The sequence below is a fragment of the Wasmannia auropunctata genome, unplaced genomic scaffold, assembly GCF_000956235.1.
Source record: "Wasmannia auropunctata unplaced genomic scaffold, wasmannia.A_1.0 LD336001.1, whole genome shotgun sequence".
NCBI lineage: Eukaryota > Metazoa > Arthropoda > Insecta > Hymenoptera > Formicidae > Wasmannia > Wasmannia auropunctata.
The window spans coordinates 113,350-130,207 of NW_012026889.1; the positions used below are offsets into that span (position 1 = coordinate 113,350).

General features: G+C 39.4%; 4 protein-coding genes and 1 long non-coding RNA gene across 7 annotated transcripts; all 5 read left to right on the plus strand.

Annotated features, from left to right (window-relative positions):
- Window positions 1–2,081: 2,081 nt before the first annotated feature.
- On the plus strand, window positions 2,082–6,969 carry LOC105453207 (calcium-independent phospholipase A2-gamma-like). Of its 3 annotated transcripts, none has more exons than XM_011694960.1 (9): window positions 2,082–2,474; window positions 3,695–4,121; window positions 4,201–4,564; window positions 4,662–4,874; window positions 5,034–5,057; window positions 5,169–5,377; window positions 5,502–5,700; window positions 5,787–5,987; window positions 6,110–6,969. In XM_011694960.1, exons 1-9 carry the CDS (start codon window positions 2,422–2,424, stop codon window positions 6,361–6,363), a joined length of 1,944 nt encoding a protein of 647 aa, XP_011693262.1. In that variant the 5' UTR covers window positions 2,082–2,421; the 3' UTR covers window positions 6,364–6,969. The 3 variants fall into 3 exon arrangements, with proteins under 3 accessions (XP_011693262.1, XP_011693263.1, XP_011693264.1); XM_011694962.1 differs by lacking the exon at window positions 2,082–2,474 and adding an exon at window positions 2,644–3,289; XM_011694961.1 differs by lacking the exon at window positions 5,034–5,057.
- A 422-nt stretch (window positions 6,970–7,391) lies between these two features.
- LOC105453208 (60S ribosomal protein L29-1) lies at window positions 7,392–8,458 on the plus strand. The gene is made up of 4 exons (XM_011694963.1): window positions 7,392–7,465; window positions 7,699–7,767; window positions 7,979–8,043; window positions 8,283–8,458. The coding sequence occupies exons 2-4, from the start codon at window positions 7,731–7,733 to the stop codon at window positions 8,406–8,408; spliced, it is 228 nt and encodes a 75-aa protein (XP_011693265.1). The 5' UTR covers window positions 7,392–7,465; window positions 7,699–7,730; the 3' UTR covers window positions 8,409–8,458.
- Window positions 8,459–8,486: 28 nt separating this feature from the next.
- LOC105453209 (phosphomevalonate kinase) lies at window positions 8,487–9,799 on the plus strand. The gene is made up of 4 exons (XM_011694965.1): window positions 8,487–8,814; window positions 9,079–9,284; window positions 9,385–9,534; window positions 9,626–9,799. The coding sequence occupies exons 1-4, from the start codon at window positions 8,678–8,680 to the stop codon at window positions 9,748–9,750; spliced, it is 618 nt and encodes a 205-aa protein (XP_011693267.1). The 5' UTR covers window positions 8,487–8,677; the 3' UTR covers window positions 9,751–9,799.
- A 101-nt stretch (window positions 9,800–9,900) lies between these two features.
- LOC105453251 (m7GpppN-mRNA hydrolase) lies at window positions 9,901–12,108 on the plus strand. The gene is made up of 6 exons (XM_011695042.1): window positions 9,901–10,112; window positions 10,192–10,292; window positions 10,425–10,558; window positions 10,813–11,460; window positions 11,550–11,718; window positions 11,812–12,108. The coding sequence occupies exons 3-6, from the start codon at window positions 10,503–10,505 to the stop codon at window positions 12,106–12,108; spliced, it is 1,170 nt and encodes a 389-aa protein (XP_011693344.1). The 5' UTR covers window positions 9,901–10,112; window positions 10,192–10,292; window positions 10,425–10,502.
- Window positions 12,109–15,884: 3,776 nt separating this feature from the next.
- LOC105453210 lies at window positions 15,885–16,673 on the plus strand. Its single transcript, XR_974837.1, has 2 exons — window positions 15,885–16,324; window positions 16,486–16,673. It is a non-coding gene; the product is annotated as an uncharacterized LOC105453210 (long non-coding RNA).
- Window positions 16,674–16,858: the final 185 nt, after the last annotated feature.

A 16,858-nucleotide genomic window follows, 5' to 3' on the forward strand; every position in this document is an offset into this window, starting at 1 on the left:
ATTTATTATCTATCATTTTTACATTTTGTTTACCATGCTCTGTTTTTTATATGCTGCCTAATGTTCTGATTCATCATGTTTTTATGACAGGTAGAGATATACAGCAACAGCTGACGCCTCATCTTTTGCGAAAATCTTTTGCTACATCTTTTTCTTTCATGTTCTTGTAATTATTTGACTTATCAATCTTATACCTCCGTACGCAATAAACTTATATATCATCATTATTATTATTAACGTCGACGTTATCTTATAATAAGCATTTAATTTGTTATAATATCAAATCATTGTTTGTTATAATGATTCTTGAAATAAAGTCTCTCGGGATGATAACATCGAGGATATGCCAATATCGACAATTCGAGAGATACGACACGTAACTGCGCACGCGGAAATCCGGTTCGGTCGAGACGGAGATGCGTAATCCGTGAATGTGACGCGGCATTACAGATAACGGTAGCGCAGCGCAGGTAACGAGCCAATTTCTGTGGAAGAAAAATAGCGCGATACGGGCGAGCCTCCGCGACTCGGCCAATCGGTCAGCAAGGTCGTCTGGACGCGAGCCAATCGAACAGGCCGTCTTTTGTAGCGAGCCTTCTCGATTTACGGTATGACGTTGTACATCATCCGATCCACGTGCGAGCCAAAAATTCATGATCTTCCAAGATGTGTTTGTTCGCTTGAAAAATGACGTACACACACACACAAGTATTTGCGAGGGCGATTTATGTGAGACCGGATAAACGCGTGATAAACAACGCGTTCAATTTTATGAGCTATATACACTTTATTTGTTGTTTTTTAGAGACGTTCAATGCAATCGTTATTTCAGTAACCCTTTCTGTTAAGAATTTTGGCAGCTGTTTAACAACGCAGTATTTTTGTTCTCTTTTAAGCGCGTATTGTTCTACAGATGAAAAGAATTTTAATACTTATTTGTAAAGCATTATCTTCACTAAATAAAAGAAAAGTGAAGTAATTATTTCAATGCCTATATCCCGGTGTATCGCAGTATTTAAAAAAAATCACGTTTATTTATAAAAATCTACATAATATGAGATAAAATTATTGATACGAATATTAAATATTTGAAATAGAACTGCAAAACAATTAAATTTAGCAAATCAGAACAATCTTTCATTCATTGCGAAATTATTTTTTTATAAAAACAGGAGTACGAATTTAATTGTGTCACTTTATGAGCGAAATTCTGTTTCTTTATATTTCGCTGCATAATTACGGTAACGTTTCTTATGACGTTTAAGAGAATGAGAAAAATACGACGCTTACATGTTTTGACACTAGTATCGCGTATTGATATACTATTGTGCTATTGATACGATCTGAAATGAGTCATCACAAGAAAACAAGAGTAAGAGAGCCAATGTACGCAAACGTCGATGCGCAAATAATATATGAACATAGCAGATACAACAGCATAATAATTGCGATATAAAGTTTAATCGTTAAACTAATACGGTTCATATTGAGACTCTCAAAACAATTCAAAGAGTTAGAACTACGAAGCACAAACTTTGCATAACGCTACATAATGTATAAAACAGAAAGTATAATCAGAATCCTTTATTTCATTTTTACTCTGATTTGATTCTCTTATGTATTATGCAGCGTTATGTAAAAGTCTGTCCTTCGGCCCTTGTAGAATAAAGGAGTGGAGCAGAGTCAAAATCACGACGCACACGTGACAGCGGACGCACGTGTCTCGATGTTTATACGTGAGTTTGGTCATCTTGCGTGAGAGAAGCGCGGAATTAGATGGCAACAGAAGGATGTAAACAGAAGGCCGGATGTAAACAAACGAGGTTGCGTCACGAAGTCGTCGTCGACGAGTGTCATCTCTCAATTCGGTACCAAACACCTCTCGATTCCCTCACCCTCCGCTCTCCTTTTTCTCCGAAGTCGCGGTTGTACATACCACGATGAATGATCAGGTACCAAATACCTCGCGCGACCACGTCTGGTTGGCCCACCGGTGTCGTACGATCTTATTTACGAAGCGAGCTAGCCAAGTAGCCAACTCGCCGAGACATACGTCACGTGTTATACTCGTATAAGAATCGAGACGGTGCAGAGTCACGTTTAGTATCAAACGAAAGTTAGTTCGAGACGCTACTATACTGTCAATACAATTACAAATTTCTTTCTTCTTTTATATCATTGTAAAAATTTATTGGATTCGATTGATTCTGTCGGTCTCTGTGATCATCGACGAATTAATTAAGTAATTCGATTCGGTAATCGAATTTCAATTTCCAGCCTCCACCAAAACATTCACGGAAAAGAAAGGATTGCAGACGAATTGATTTGAATCTCTCTTGTGATGTTTGATTGAAACATCTCTAAGGTAGAGGAGATAGAGAGTGGATTGATATATTACGTGATATATTTGCGATCTTCACGATGGCTTTTAATAGACACACGACGCATTGCCGAAAGTGCATTCTGTTAACTAGGTGAGTGAGATCATGCATTGTGATTTATAATATTCGCACAAACACACACACACACACACACACACACACACATCACACCATCACACGCTAATTTAATTTATAATAAACAATAGAACGTAGATCAATGAGTGCATAAAAAAATAGATATAAAAATATTCGGTATGATTTACTCGTAATTTATTTTCACATTTTTAGAAAAAAAAATCAAATTAAATCGAAATCAAAGTTAATCTACGTTACATAAAAATGGCGATCGCCGATTAAGTTTATCGAAGCTTGATCGAAATTAGCCTAAATTATCGATCGCGTCACCTTCTACTGCAATTGCGTAATTCGCCTAACGAAACTGTTATGCGGAAGCGACTTAAATATTCACTATGAGTTATTTTATGTATTATCTGTGTATCGTCAGTGACGATCCCCGATGACATTATCGGGGTATCAGCACAATAATTGAATGAGCAAATAATCTTCTGAATAAAAAAAAAAAGAAATCTGTACAATAGCGTGCTCAGATATAACGAGCGAGTGAATCACGGGTCAGGTTAGACACGAGAGAAGGACAGAAAAACATCGTTCGATGGTTCGATGTCTCGCGTGACCAGCTGACTTTGACAGGTGTACTATACAAAATACGTCAGCGGCAACGTATCGAGCGGTGACGGAATTCTGTTCTCCTTTATTGTTGCATTCAAAATTCGAATCGGCTGATACTCGATCTTGTAAAAGGCAATGCATGTGTAATAATTGCGATCGCAAAATGGAAGGCGATGAGGAACGTGCGTACCATCTGAACGTTCTCGAATAATAAAGAGGTTAGCTTCGATTTTCAATGTTTCTTTGCTCCTAAAGATCGATCAAACTGCAAACGTAATCGGCGATTTGTTTATCAAGCGATACCTGTATTATTCGTTAATGTAGAATTAATGTTTTGTTTAACTTATGGAATTCTATTTATCAAACGACAAAAAAAAATACCAGATCAACAATGAATCATACTTGTTAGAATGAATCATACTTTGCTTTAATTAAGCGATTTATCCGATTAAAGTAATTAAACTTTGATCGAAATCACTTTGAAATTATTTCTTCAAGTTTGCTATATAAATGCAATTTATGTATTCATATTGTGGAATAAATGTGGAAAGCAAAAATTAGTACGAATGTAATATTATATTTATAACAAATGCAGAAAAGAAAAGAATGTTTTTTAATTGCAGACAACTCACGGATAGCGCAGCTGGTAAGGACGCCGGTGGAAACGTAACGAGTATCGCGGACAAATTTCTGCGTCCTATAAACGATCTACATTATCTGAAGAAAGCTAAGTTAGCCATGCAGAATCAATGGAAGTTTCTGTCGCAATTGAAAGATTACCTGAACAAGGTTAATGGCGACAAGAATCAACAGATCATCGTCTCCAAGGACTGGCTGGATAACTTGCAGAAGTTGACCTACTCGCAGTTCGAGACGATACGGAAATTGTCGTCGTCGGACTCTGTCAAAGCCACCGACACGAGCAAGAGCTCGACTACGAAGCACGATGAAGACGGCGGCGACTCGGAGAATGTAAAGCTAACGTTAGTGTCCGAACAAGCGGAATCGCTCGCCGATTCTGACGCGACAACCGTGCAACCAAAAACACAGGTAATTATTTAGAAACTAAATAAGACGATAATAGCGTGCTGTTGCTTCTTTATGCGAAAAGTTAATTTTCCTTGCGCAGCAAGTCCGCGAGCAGGCCACGCCCGACAGTAAAGCAGAGCCGAAGGACGGCATGACTATGCCGCAGATTCTCTCCACGTGGCTCCTCAAGTTCTCACCAAAAACTACGCAGAGCGCCGCCATCATGCCAAAGTGGAAAGTGAATATCCAGAGCAATATACCGAAGCACAGCATCATCTCTCGCACGCGCCACGTCCTGAACAGCATCGAATCGGCCGAGTCGAACGCTTCGAAGTTGCGCAGACTGGACGATTTATTGTTGCACGTCGATCAGTATCCAGAGGCAAGGCACTACGCCATCAAAGAGGGAGCGATTAGAATTCTACTGCGGACTCGTCAGCAGACGAAAGATGAACAGATTAAAGGTATACAAGAGGAAAGTTTGAATAAATTTTGAATGAGATGATAGGGTCGCCTTCTGTTGACGATGTTACTTATGATTTCAAAATGTGATTCTTGCAGCGTCTATTAGAGAAGCGCTGGCTGTGATGGGTTACATCGATCCTCTGCCCGGCCGGGGTATCAGAATTCTCTCGATCGACGGCGGCGGCATTCGCGGGGTATTGGTTATAGAGATGCTGAAGAAATTGGAGGAACTCACGGGGAAGAAGACGTACGAGATGTTCGATTACATATGCGGCGTGAGCACAGGAGCTATTCTCGCTGCTGTGTTAGGTAATTGCTTAATGTCGAATTTTAGAAATATTCATTGATTAGTTTATTAATGATTATTTTAAAATAACATTAGATAGAATTATTATATTAATTATATTAACTATGTACATTTGTAACATGTGTGTGTCCAAATTAATTTATATGTCATCCTACATGCAGTATTGCCAAAGGATGTCTCGGAAGGTAAACTTTTAAGTGGATTTACGGCATGTTCTGCATGCAGTTTGTTCCGCCGTTAAAAGGAATGTGAAATTTTCGTTTATCGCGAGCTGTATCGTTTACTCGTTATTGCAGGAGGACACAAGAGAAAATCGTTAGACGAAGTTATGGCACTGTACAAGGAACTGAGTATCAGAGTGTTCACGCAGAGCGCTATAAAAGGCACGAGCAGTCTAGTATGGAGTCACGCGTATTACGATACCGCGTTGTGGGAAAAATTATTAGCGGAGCACCTGGGCGATAAAATTCTCATCAAAACCACGCGCGATCCAAATGCACCGAAGGTGCGTAGATTTTAATATATATATTGTCGTGCGGAACTCTCGATATAAAATGTATAATGCATGAAGCGCCCTAGGTGGATAATTTAAATGTAGAAAGGTCCTAAAGCGTTGTCTGTAATTTTAGTTCGCAGCAATATCCGCCGTGGTAAATCACGAGCGCGTTATGGCCTACGTGTTTAGAAATTACACATTACCGCACCGAGTGGAGAGCCAGTATATGGGGTCCCACAAACATAAATTGTGGGAAGCCGTGAGAGCGTCAGCTGCTGCGCCGAGTTACTTCGAGGAATTTAAATACGGCGACTATCTTCATCAGGACGGCGGTAAGTTACACGGCATTCCGACTGAATCGCGTGAAAATCGAATAAAAATTTTCGCAACGCCATCGAGAACAATTGTAATGTTTTAGGTATTCTGGTGAATAACCCGTGCGCCGTGGCGATACACGAAGCCAAACAGCTGTGGCCGAACAATCCAATCCAATGCGTCGTATCGTTCGGAACAGGTCGAATCCCACATCACATTAGCGAAAGCGAATCTTTGGAGGTCGCGATCTCGAGCTGGAAAGAGAAGTTTTATAAAATTTTGGATAGCGCTACCGATACAGAAGGTATAAATACTAACGTAGTATAATAAAGTCGATATGATTAACTGCACGCTGTTTGGGAACAAATTAAGGAAAGATGTATTTGGTAAAATTGATTTTCGTAACGTTGGTCTTTCATTTTTCAGCCGTGCATACGATGCTCAACGACCTGCTACCTGATCACATTTACTTCAGATTTAACCCGTATTTAACGGAAATGTTATCGATGGTGGAAATCCGACCCGAGAAGATCAACCAAATGGAGCAGGACGCGAGGATGTACGTGCGTCGGAACGAAGAGAAATTTCAAAAGGCCGCTACGGCTTTATCGGAGAAACGACCGATCCAGCAAAAAACTGTGGATTGGATTGCCCTGCAAAGGCAATTGTACGGTTTATAAGCGACACTTCAAATATCGACGTGCATTCCACAGCGCGGTCTGCGTTTTGCAAATCACACGGATAGTACAACTTTTTTACCTCTCACAATACTGTGGCCACCAATCTATAAAGTTTTTCATACAAGACTTTCTCAGTAATGCTTTATTTTAGTACAATAGTACAATAGAAAATAGTATGATATGTTTAAAAAATATCTCATACTTTTTCTCATTTACATTACATATTTTTTTGTGAAACCTTTTGTTTAAAACAATTAGTTATTGTGACAAGATAATGACGCGTCTACAGATGAGAGGTTTACTTTAGATTAATGTGGGATCATTATTAGTATAGCGTTTGGCTGTGATATACGTTTCAATTTGTGAACACGTTTAAGATTAATATATAATTCTATATACATATTTATTATATACATAGACAAAATGTAAAATTGTAAATTTTTTAAGCCGATAAGAGCAAATTGTATCTTCATATCAAAATATCATTGATTTATAAATGTACTACGTATTAGCTTGTATTCAAAACACGCTAACAATGACCTAACGTTAACTATAATTTATGTATATTACAGAATTTCAGAGATAAAAGCGTGTTCTGAATACGGATCATTGAGTGTGTTTCATATATATTTTTCTTTACTATAAATATTTATGTAAATGTGTATGCATGCAAGCAAAATTTTCAATGAAAACATCACGTATTAAATGTGTGAAAAATAAAAATAAAAATTGAAAATAAAAATTAATTAAAGTGAGAATCGAATTGTTTTGAAGATGATTTTAGATTTTATTCCAAATATTAAGCGTTGAGAAAAACAATATAAGTACAAACAATATGAGTTTAAAATACATATATATATATATATATTTTTTTTTCTAAAATATAGAGTATTTAAAGTAATATCCTTACTAAAATGTTTTTGTTTTTATTATTGTATCTATATATTTAACATTTATTTGTAAACAATATTCCAATCAATTCTTATTCAAATCGCAAAAGATTTATATGAGGATGAGGGGCATTTGGCGCTAGCGTCGCCACATGGTTCATTTTCATTACGTTCGATTACGTTTCTTCCCGCTTCCGTTTCCCGAAGCTTGTGTATGGTTCTTTGAAATTTTATAATTTTCTCTCTAAAAATCCATTCAATCTACTAAAGTCGAGACGTATATAAAGAATTATAACTTGTTTTTATCAATTAATATAAAATCGTTATACCTTTTTTACGAGTATTATGCACGAAAGTCTTGAGAGATAATAATTTCCTTCACGATTCCTAACCTCAACAAGTAATATGTTTAACAGTGTTTTGAAATAATCAAATATTATTACAGGTAGGAATAAATAATTCCAGACTGCCCAGAAGATGGCCAAGTCCAAGAATCACACAAATCATAATCAGAGTAAGTATATTTTATAAATAAATTATCAGAAAAGCTAGGTTAGATTTGTAAATGTAGATATTTTATATAATTTTAAGAATTAATTGAGATTAAGATTTGAGATGGATTATAAATAGAATAAAATGTTTAATCTGAAATCTCTTATGAATCGAATATATATCGATATTAAATTATCGTTACTAAATTGCTGATTTTTGTGTTTTTCTTTTAGACAGGAAGGCACATCGAAATGGTATCAAAAAGCCTAAGAGATACAGGCACGAGAGTACACTCGGCGTAAGTATTGTCATATTCTTGTGCTTATCGATCGTTTTATTCCAGCATTTTATTTTATTTTCTATAGTCTTTAACGAAGCAAGAGAGAAAGATATGTAATATTGTGTGCGATGAAACGTTTAGTTAGTAAATAACATTCAACATATGTGTTTTTGATATTTAAAGTAATTTAAAGATCTTTGCCGTATTCGTTCATGCTTTACGGAACCCCATATGTAACTTTTACATGCACTTTACAGATGGATTTGAAATTCTTGAGGAACCAACGCTTTGCGAAGAAACATAACCTGAAACCGAAGGCCCAGTTGAAGAGGGCAGAGCAACGGAAGGCTCTTCGTGAAGTTAAAAATAAAGAAACAAAATAAATAAATTCAGTATAAACTAATGACTTTATCAAAATAAATTGAAAAAAACACATTTGTGGTCAAAAATTCAATTTTATCCCATCTTTAGTTTAATAATTTTGTATGCAGTTTTAATAGATAAATGTTCATTTTTTTAAAGATGGAATGAGTGTGGATGAAAGTAACTTCGAGTGGATTCGACATCCTATCGTTTCGCGCATTCGGCGCATCTTTTTTTATAATTTACGGCGCTTACACGAGTTATACGGCTTGTACAGTTATATGTCAATATGGCCACAGAGCAGACGCTGGAGGCGCGCGACGTCACGAAAATCGCGAATAATTCGCCGAAACCGGAAAGGATTTTGTTGTTTAGCGGCAAGAGGAAATCCGGAAAGGATTACATTACCGATATCTTGCACAACAGGTACTGTACTGACATTTTATAATTTTGTTATGATTGTAGATAAGGTAAAATGGAATAGCTATTACTCAGCAGAAAACTGACATAAAATTATCATAAGAAATTAAGGATACATTCCTATGCTTAATAACTGAAGACTCGATTGTTGTATATTTGATGTAGCTAATATTTTTCTTAAATAATTATATGTTGTAATATTAATTAATGATATTAATCGTGATATTATTAATTTTTTCTCAAAATATTATTTGCTTACGTGATTTTCAGAATTGGTTCAGAGAGGAGTACAATTATACGCTTATCGGGACCTATAAAAACGCACTGGGCGAAATCTCGGGGTCTCGATCTCGATCAATTGCTAGGACATGGTGAATACAAGGAGAAATATCGGCTCGAAATGGCCAAGTGGGGCGAGGATGTGAGAAGGAAGGACTACGGCTACTTTTGTCATGCTGCTATCGACATGTATAATGGTACAAGCAAAGCCGAAGAGCCTTTTATTAAAAACTATAACTCACAGAAGTACGATATTAATTTCTGTACAAGTGTGTTTACATAACACATATCTTTTAGCGTGGGACAAAGCAGTGTGGATAATAAGCGATGTCAGGAGAAAGACTGACGTCAAATGGTTCGCGGAAAATTTCGGAGATGTGTGTAAAACTGTACGCATAGCTTGCCCCGAGGAAGTCAGGCAGAAACGTGGCTGGGTCCATACACCAGGTAAACATACACAGGCATTATGCGTCGTAATTTTAACGAGCCATCGAAATCTTTCTTCGGAGAGTCTCTAGACCCTTGTAATTTAATTCAGGCATAGACGATTCAGAAACGGAGTGCGATTTGGACGACATGAGTAACTGGGACGTCGTGCTGGAGAATAACGACGACAGTGACGTGGAGGCTATATTGCAACGATTGTTAGATCTCGTCAGCTAGCAGAAAATCTTTCTATCCTGTCAAATGCACAATAAACGATGTTTCGCAATTTCTCCTTGTTTTTCCTTGAAAACGGCGTCATGCCATGTGTCACAATTTGACGACAATTCTTATGCAATAATATTCTTGTAAAATGTGCATGGAAAACTTCATTCGCCAAGATTCAGCGTTATTATTAAAATTATTTTACGTCTATTAATTTTTATCCGCACGGTGCGCGATGTAAGAACGTTCCAAGACACCTCGGGGGAAAAAAAAACAAAGAGAAGAAACGCGCGGAGAGGCTAAGTCTCGTCATATGTTTGCGTTAGTGTAAGACTAAAGCAACATGGCTTCTGTGTGCACGGTGCTGGTGCCGATAGGTTAGGTTCCGGGAAAACGTAATTTCCTAAGTTATTTAAGCTACAAATAATGTATAAGCGGTTTTTATCGATTTTGCAGATTGATTTTGAATCAGATGCATACATTGTGTCGTCCGCTTTGAAATAATCCAGACGGGATACACACGCACGCGAACGTGCCACCTTCGGATACAAGTCAACGTGAGTGATTTAATTATTACTACTTGCTTCGCGTTATTATCGTTCGCCACGATCGCTTGCACAAATTTAATTCGTCTCTAATTTCACTAATTTTTACTTTTCATGCTGCATCTGTGGGGTCTTTTCATATAGCGTACTCTCTGCTGTCGTCCACATACGATTGTCAATAACATCGAGGGGGGACCCGGTCGACGGGTAAAGACCGTCGGTATGGAGCATAAAATGGAGCATAAAATTCCATCTGGTATCCTCGACGATCTCAGCAGGTTGGTTTCCATCGAATGCTAAGTATGACAATAATAACCTGATAGAAAACAACAACAGCTTTGTGCGCTACATAACCTTGCAGGAAGGTTGAAGGCGCTATAATTCATCAGCTCCGGTGGAGCAAAAGGAAAAAAAAAACAGCTGATTCGATAGGCATTATGCATTTTCTTAGAATGTTTCGATTTCATTATTTTTATACGACAGATTCCTTGTATCTTATATTTTATTCGTATCTCGTGTTTGTATTTTGCAGTCGATTCATCATCAATGTGCCCGAGGAGGAGAGGAAGGATCTGGTGCGAATTTGCTTTCAAATCGAATTGGCTCATTGGTTTTACCTCGACTTCTACTGCACGGAGGAGTATCCTAAGCTGAGGTCGTGCGGCATGAAGGAGTTCGCCACTCACATATTTCAGCATATACCATTCTTGAAGCCGCACGTGCAGCACATTGATACCGTGCTAGAGCAATGGCGAGAGTACAAGCAGAATGTGCCGACGTTTGGGGCGATTGTGCTGAACGAGGACATGACCAGGGTGCTGCTGGTGCAGAGCTACTGGGCGAAGAACAGCTGGGGCTTTCCCAAGGGCAAGGTGAACGAGGATGAGGAGCCGTTTCTCTGCGCCATTCGCGAGGTGTTGGAGGAGACCGGTTTTGATATATCCAATTTGATAGATAAAACCGAATACATAGAATCAGTGATAAACGATCAGACAGTGAGATTGTACATTATTTCGGGTGTGCAAAAGGATACGAAGTTTCAACCAAAAACACGGAAAGAAATCAAGAACGTCGAGTGGTTCGCCGTGGCGGACTTGCCCAACACGAAAAAGGATATGACCCCTAAAATGAAGATCGGCGTTGGGCCAAACGCATTTTTCATGGTGGTACCGTTCGTCAAGTAATTATTCCATATTTTTTTTTCTACAAAATCCATATATTTAATGAAAAATTGTGTTACATGTGTGTGTTTGTCGCTCTTTTGTCCAGGCGAATAAAGCGGTGGATTCAAGAGAAACAGCAACGTGAGAAAAACGCCATTGCGACTGTACGAAGACAACGGCATAAATCGTTGGGAGATGTCGAGACGGTTTCGAAGAGCAGCAACAAACGGCAACAGCAGTCGCTTTTCCACCATTTTTCTACTTGCCCGCCACAAGTAGGCATCATCGCGTTTCTTACATTATTACTTTTTTTTTGTTTATGTTATAATCTAAACTTTCATATACATTGTCACGTGCTCCGTTTACAGAGCGAAGTTCCTGATTTTAAGATTGGCCGTCAATCAAACACTTCTCCGGCCCGTAATCGCCGTGGTGTAAATGACAATAAGAAAGACGCACCGAAAGCAGCATTTAAACGGAATTTATTCGGAGACCAAGAGGAAGATCAATCACCTATCATTAAACAATTAACCGACAGCCCTGCTCAACCGTACTCATTTCTAATTGATCCTGCAATTCAGTCAATTAAATATAATGATTTTAATTACAAAGCGCAACCATTGGAAAAAGAAGTAAAAGGTACATTATGTTTGCTTACGATCTAAATCTTATTTCTATTTAGAAGTCCCGCTTAAAACATGTCACAAATAATATATTTAGCGAGAGATCTAAATTATATAAATAATATTTCTTTTAATATATATATATATATATATAAAACGCGTGGAATGACAAAGCAATATTTATCTTTTGTTGTCATGCAGAGAAATAATCTTTTGTCTTTGCTACAGTAATTGCAATCGAGTATGTGAGTTTGTAGAGCTCCAAATGAAACGGCCGATGTTTACGATATCTCGAGAGGTATCCACGCAGGTGTCTCGCGATCCTTACCGAATGCCAGTTTCGCGTTCACCAGGGCATCGCTGATCGCGTGTATTCCCCTGGTGGCTTTTGCCATCTTCTTGCAAAAGTTCTCCTCCTCCGGCATTTCGGCGGGGCGCGTGACAACGGAGCGTGCTCGGGAGCGTGCCGTTTACCGTGCGTCGAGGCGTGCGTGGTGTTGCGACCGCGGGTCCCTTCACACCGTCATACCGCCGGGTTCCCGCGCACTTTACGCGGCCTGTCACGTGAAAATTAACGTCGCGAAAACACTGCGCCCGCAACATCGACGACCATCCCCGGCCGTCCCTGCGCACTGACGCGGTCACGTGTCCGTCCGCGCCGCGAGATGTCGATTTTGTCCACCGGCGCGAAACTGTAGCCTTATTCGAGAGTCACTTAGAGGCCGGACTAATTAACTCGCCGGAAATATTACGACATACGGATTGGTTCATAATTTTTCCGATTTTCTCTACTTTTTATTTTAACAAGATTGATCAGTTCGACTTCAGAGGCTCGTTCGAAATGGACCAGGAGATGCGACAAATGGCGCGATCGATGTTCAGTTTCTTCTCGCATAGAAAAAAGTGTATAAGATTTTATGTCATTTACAAAATAAAATATAAATAACTTTCATTTTTGTATAAACTTTTATGAAAATTTTTCTAGATAAGAACGGTTTTTTATCATTTGCTATTTTATAATTATAACATTTTTTAAAAATTACGTCATTTTATGAAATATGCGTGAAGTAAATATTTAATCAAAAAATTCAAAAGTAAGAGTAATTTTGCAAATACTTGATACAAATTAGTTTGAAAATTCCTTGAATTATAATTTTAAAAGCCTTTTTTTTAATAAAATCAGAAGAAAAAATAAGAGAAAGACTCTCTCTCTTTCTCTTTCTTTCTTTCTCTTTTTCATAATTTTTATTTCATATTTGTAGTGCAGAAATTATAATTAAAGAGAATATTTAATAGTGGAAAAGCACATTATGTTTCATTATTTATATGATCTTAGAAAATAGATGTAATGAACTATAATAATAAAGTGTAAAAAAATTACATATTAAAAATGACATAAACTATAACATAAGAACTATCTTTCAAACTCAGCTCTTGCTATTTTGCTTATTAGATCAGCTATTAATTTTAAATTTTTGCAAAATTATTTCCTGTAATTTTAATACATTATCGAGATTAACTGGATTTCAAAGTCATTGATCGCCAATTGTCAATCAATCATACTGATTGATTGATCACACGATATAAGATTCATCTCTCCTATGCTTTAAATCTCCTGCAGGCTTTTGTCCTCCTCCCTCTTCTCTCCCCTGCGAGTCGACGCGACTGATTTTATTTTATCCGAGGAAGTGCGGTATCCGAAAGGAAGGATACGACAAATCACTCTGGAGAACGGACAGCCTCCGAGACGCATCTCGCCGGCATTAGCCGCGGCGCGTTTCGTATACTCGGGACGAGCGTGCGCGCGGTGTCGCGATCGCCTCGTCGTCGGCGCGGCAAGGAATCCGCGCGGACCGCAAGATGTCGAGCTGCCGCGCAACATAGTAGGGAAGCATGACTCGCACGTTGGTCGGGGCATCCCCTCGACTGCGCGCTCGCGTTCGCCCGCAATGACGTGGGTCATGTCGATATCGGGCTGCGCGCTGCTCATGGGAGCGGGACGCGACGCGACGCCCCGCGCCGGCGAACGCGACGAGGACGTCGGCGGACGGCCGGCGGACGCCGCCAGCTGTCGGACGCACGCCACGCTCGTACGTACATACGTTATACGTACGCACGTGCGCACACCCACGCATGCCCCGCGGACGGCGTAGTGGAGCAACGGAGGAGTCCGTTGACCTTCGCCGAGGACGTGCCCATGTCCCCAGGCCGGGTCACACTCGAGTCTTGCGTTCGCAGGGGAACATGCTCGAGCGGGATCAGACCGGGCACGTGGCGGCCGCGCTCGATGAGCACTCCTCGGTGGAAAGGAAGTGGGCCGTGCACACTCCTTCTCTTTCCACTGCCTTCGCAGTGGCGGCACGACGTGTCTCGTATCCCTCATGAACAATATAATTTAGACATTTAAAGAAAGTATTAAAAATAAGTTTGATTAAGTCTCAAAAATTAATTTCGACAAATTATTAATTAATAATAAATAATTAATCTTCGATATATAGAAATAATCTCATTGAATTTTTGAAACTCGTATTTTATGTATTTCGAGGTGTAAAAAGTGAGAGTCTCTATGAAGAAATTATCGCTCTTTGTCATCATTTTTTATGCAACATGTTTAGAAATTAAATCCTCGCTTCAGATCGTTTATAGATATTAATTTTTCTTTAGAATTTCTAAAGCAGTGAATATGATTTTTAAATTCTCGACTAAATGGACAGTGATAAAGACGTATTAATACACACGAATAACATATAAAAATAAGATTAAGAGCTATTTAACCTAAATGTATATATTTTCATTTTAATATTATCTAATTAGAAGACTTAAAATATAAAGTTAAATTAAATATAATTTGAAGGATGAAATTTTTAAGCCGTTTGTCTGGTAAAAGATGGAAACTTTTAAGCAAACATTAAATAAGATTTAGATTATCGTTGATATGCTAATTACATCGTCGCAATCCGTCACTGCGTGATCCCCCGCTTCCTAGCGGCGATTCACCCTCTCTCCCCCTCCCCCGTGGTTCTGCTCCTGCTACCCTGTTTCCAAGTATTTGTCAAAGGCGGTACAACGCCGCGGGAAACTCCACCCAGACCGGTACGCGGTTTCGCGGCGGTCGCTTCCTCCTTCAAGTAACGAGATCCATTGCGGTGCGGCCGCATTTCTTTGATACCACGCCGATCTATCTGGACACTCCTACGTTACGCCCTTTACGGGATCGCAAACTGTGTATCGCGAGCCAGCCCCGCGAATGCAAAAGTGCATTATTCATCGACTTGTGTCGAACCCTGATAAAATTGAGACAGCGAAATTCAAATTACGGTCTAGAATCAGCAGGAAGTGCATACATCGCGTCGCGTCGCTCTCACGAAATCGGGAGTCATTCCTCTCGAGCGAGAATGTCGAGGGAGAGACCGTGTCGTCTTGACAAAGTTCTCAACGAGCTACGAGTAATTAAGCCGGAAATTAAGATTCTGTCAACATCGCCCTCATCGCAACGCTTAAATTTCCCCTCGCACACAGTCTTTATTATTATCTCGCCCCTAATTTATTATCACAATTACCTCTCTCGCGAAGCGTTTCGTGCGCCCGTCGGACTTGCCGGTCTTACCGGAGTTCTTGTTGCGCTCATGACGCGCGATAAATTATATTTCGCAGCGCGGCGGGGGGGAGGGGGCAGGCAATATGTTCCACCGCGATCCGCGGAAGTGGGAGTCGCTCGCCGGCCGGTGCGGTGGCGCACAGGAGGGGGCGCGTGTTCATGCTATCCTACTACCTCGTAACTCCGAAGTTGTGCCGACTGCTGCGAATCTCTCAGTGCGGCCCGCCGCGGCCGGTCGATGGAGCTCCGTCGACGGCATGCCGGCCTGATCGCCGACGAAATGTATTGTCACTTGATTGTCAATCGGCTTTTTACCGAGCCCGTTATTAACTCCGCGTTACTCTTATTATAGCCGTAGTGCGCGTCGTAGAGAGAGAAACCTCGGGGTCTAGACACCCCGGCCGCAGGAAATAACCGTCAATTTGCGCCATGCGGCAGGATCTGCGGCGGGGACCGGCGGCGACGGCGGGGGTTTCGCCTTCGCGGATTTGCACGGTATCGTCAAAGAAGTATCGCCGTGAAAATCACAACGGAGAACCGGATTTGTTTGAAATATTATTTTTAATAATATTTACGGCCCGTCAATTATTCCGCGATTCGGATGCTGCGTCCGGGACGTTTAAGCGCGCGGATATCTTATAACTGCATGGATTTAGTGTGGTGAGTTAATGAAACGCGAATCCTAAATTGGCCCATTAGCCGTATGTCTAATACCTTTGTCTATTTTTTTTTATTTCGTTAAGCCGCGATGATTGGCAGAGATATAAATTCGGACAATACTTTATTTATAATAATGAAATTCTCTCCCTTTTTTTTAACAGGGAGGTCGCAGCCGCGAAATTATTTGGATCGATGTCACGCGACTTTAGTGAGTTTCTGTTCTCCTGCTTCGATATATAAAATTTTTCAGGGAAAAGCTTGTAATTTTGGTAGATTTAACGAAATGTTCAGAGAGACGTGATGTAAAAAACAACAAATAAAGTTATAGAATTCTAGTAGTTCATAGAAATACTATAATAGATATATTTTATTAGACGTTATATTGTACGTGTCTATGTGTATGTGTGTACGTGAAACGAAATACGAACGAGAAATTTTATCTTATAGTTATAAAAACTAACCATCAAATTAAATTTACATATATACATATAATATTCCGCTTACATAAATATATATATATATATATATATATAT

Coding starts and splice junctions, on each gene's coding strand:
- LOC105453251 (XM_011695042.1), top strand. CDS start 10,503: ATGGAGCATAAAATGGAGCATAAAATTCCATCTGGTATCCTCGACGAT. Junction 10,559..10,812: donor ATCCTCGACGATCTCAGCAG/GTTGGTTTCCAT, acceptor TGTATTTTGCAG/TCGATTCATCATCAATGTGC. Junction 11,461..11,549: donor ATGGTGGTACCGTTCGTCAA/GTAATTATTCCA, acceptor TCTTTTGTCCAG/GCGAATAAAGCGGTGGATTC.
- LOC105453208 (XM_011694963.1), top strand. CDS start 7,731: ATGGCCAAGTCCAAGAATCACACAAATCATAATCAGA. Junction 7,768..7,978: donor TCACACAAATCATAATCAGA/GTAAGTATATTT, acceptor TTTTTCTTTTAG/ACAGGAAGGCACATCGAAAT. Junction 8,044..8,282: donor GGCACGAGAGTACACTCGGC/GTAAGTATTGTC, acceptor TGCACTTTACAG/ATGGATTTGAAATTCTTGAG.
- LOC105453209 (XM_011694965.1), top strand. CDS start 8,678: ATGGCCACAGAGCAGACGCTGGAGGCGCGCGACGTCACGAAAATCGCG. Junction 9,285..9,384: donor TGCTATCGACATGTATAATG/GTACAAGCAAAG, acceptor CATATCTTTTAG/CGTGGGACAAAGCAGTGTGG. Junction 9,535..9,625: donor TGGCTGGGTCCATACACCAG/GTAAACATACAC, acceptor AATTTAATTCAG/GCATAGACGATTCAGAAACG.
- LOC105453207 (XM_011694960.1), top strand. CDS start 2,422: ATGGCTTTTAATAGACACACGACGCATTGCCGAAAGTGCATTCTGTTA. Junction 4,875..5,033: donor TATTCTCGCTGCTGTGTTAG/GTAATTGCTTAA, acceptor TCCTACATGCAG/TATTGCCAAAGGATGTCTCG. Junction 5,988..6,109: donor TAGCGCTACCGATACAGAAG/GTATAAATACTA, acceptor TTCATTTTTCAG/CCGTGCATACGATGCTCAAC.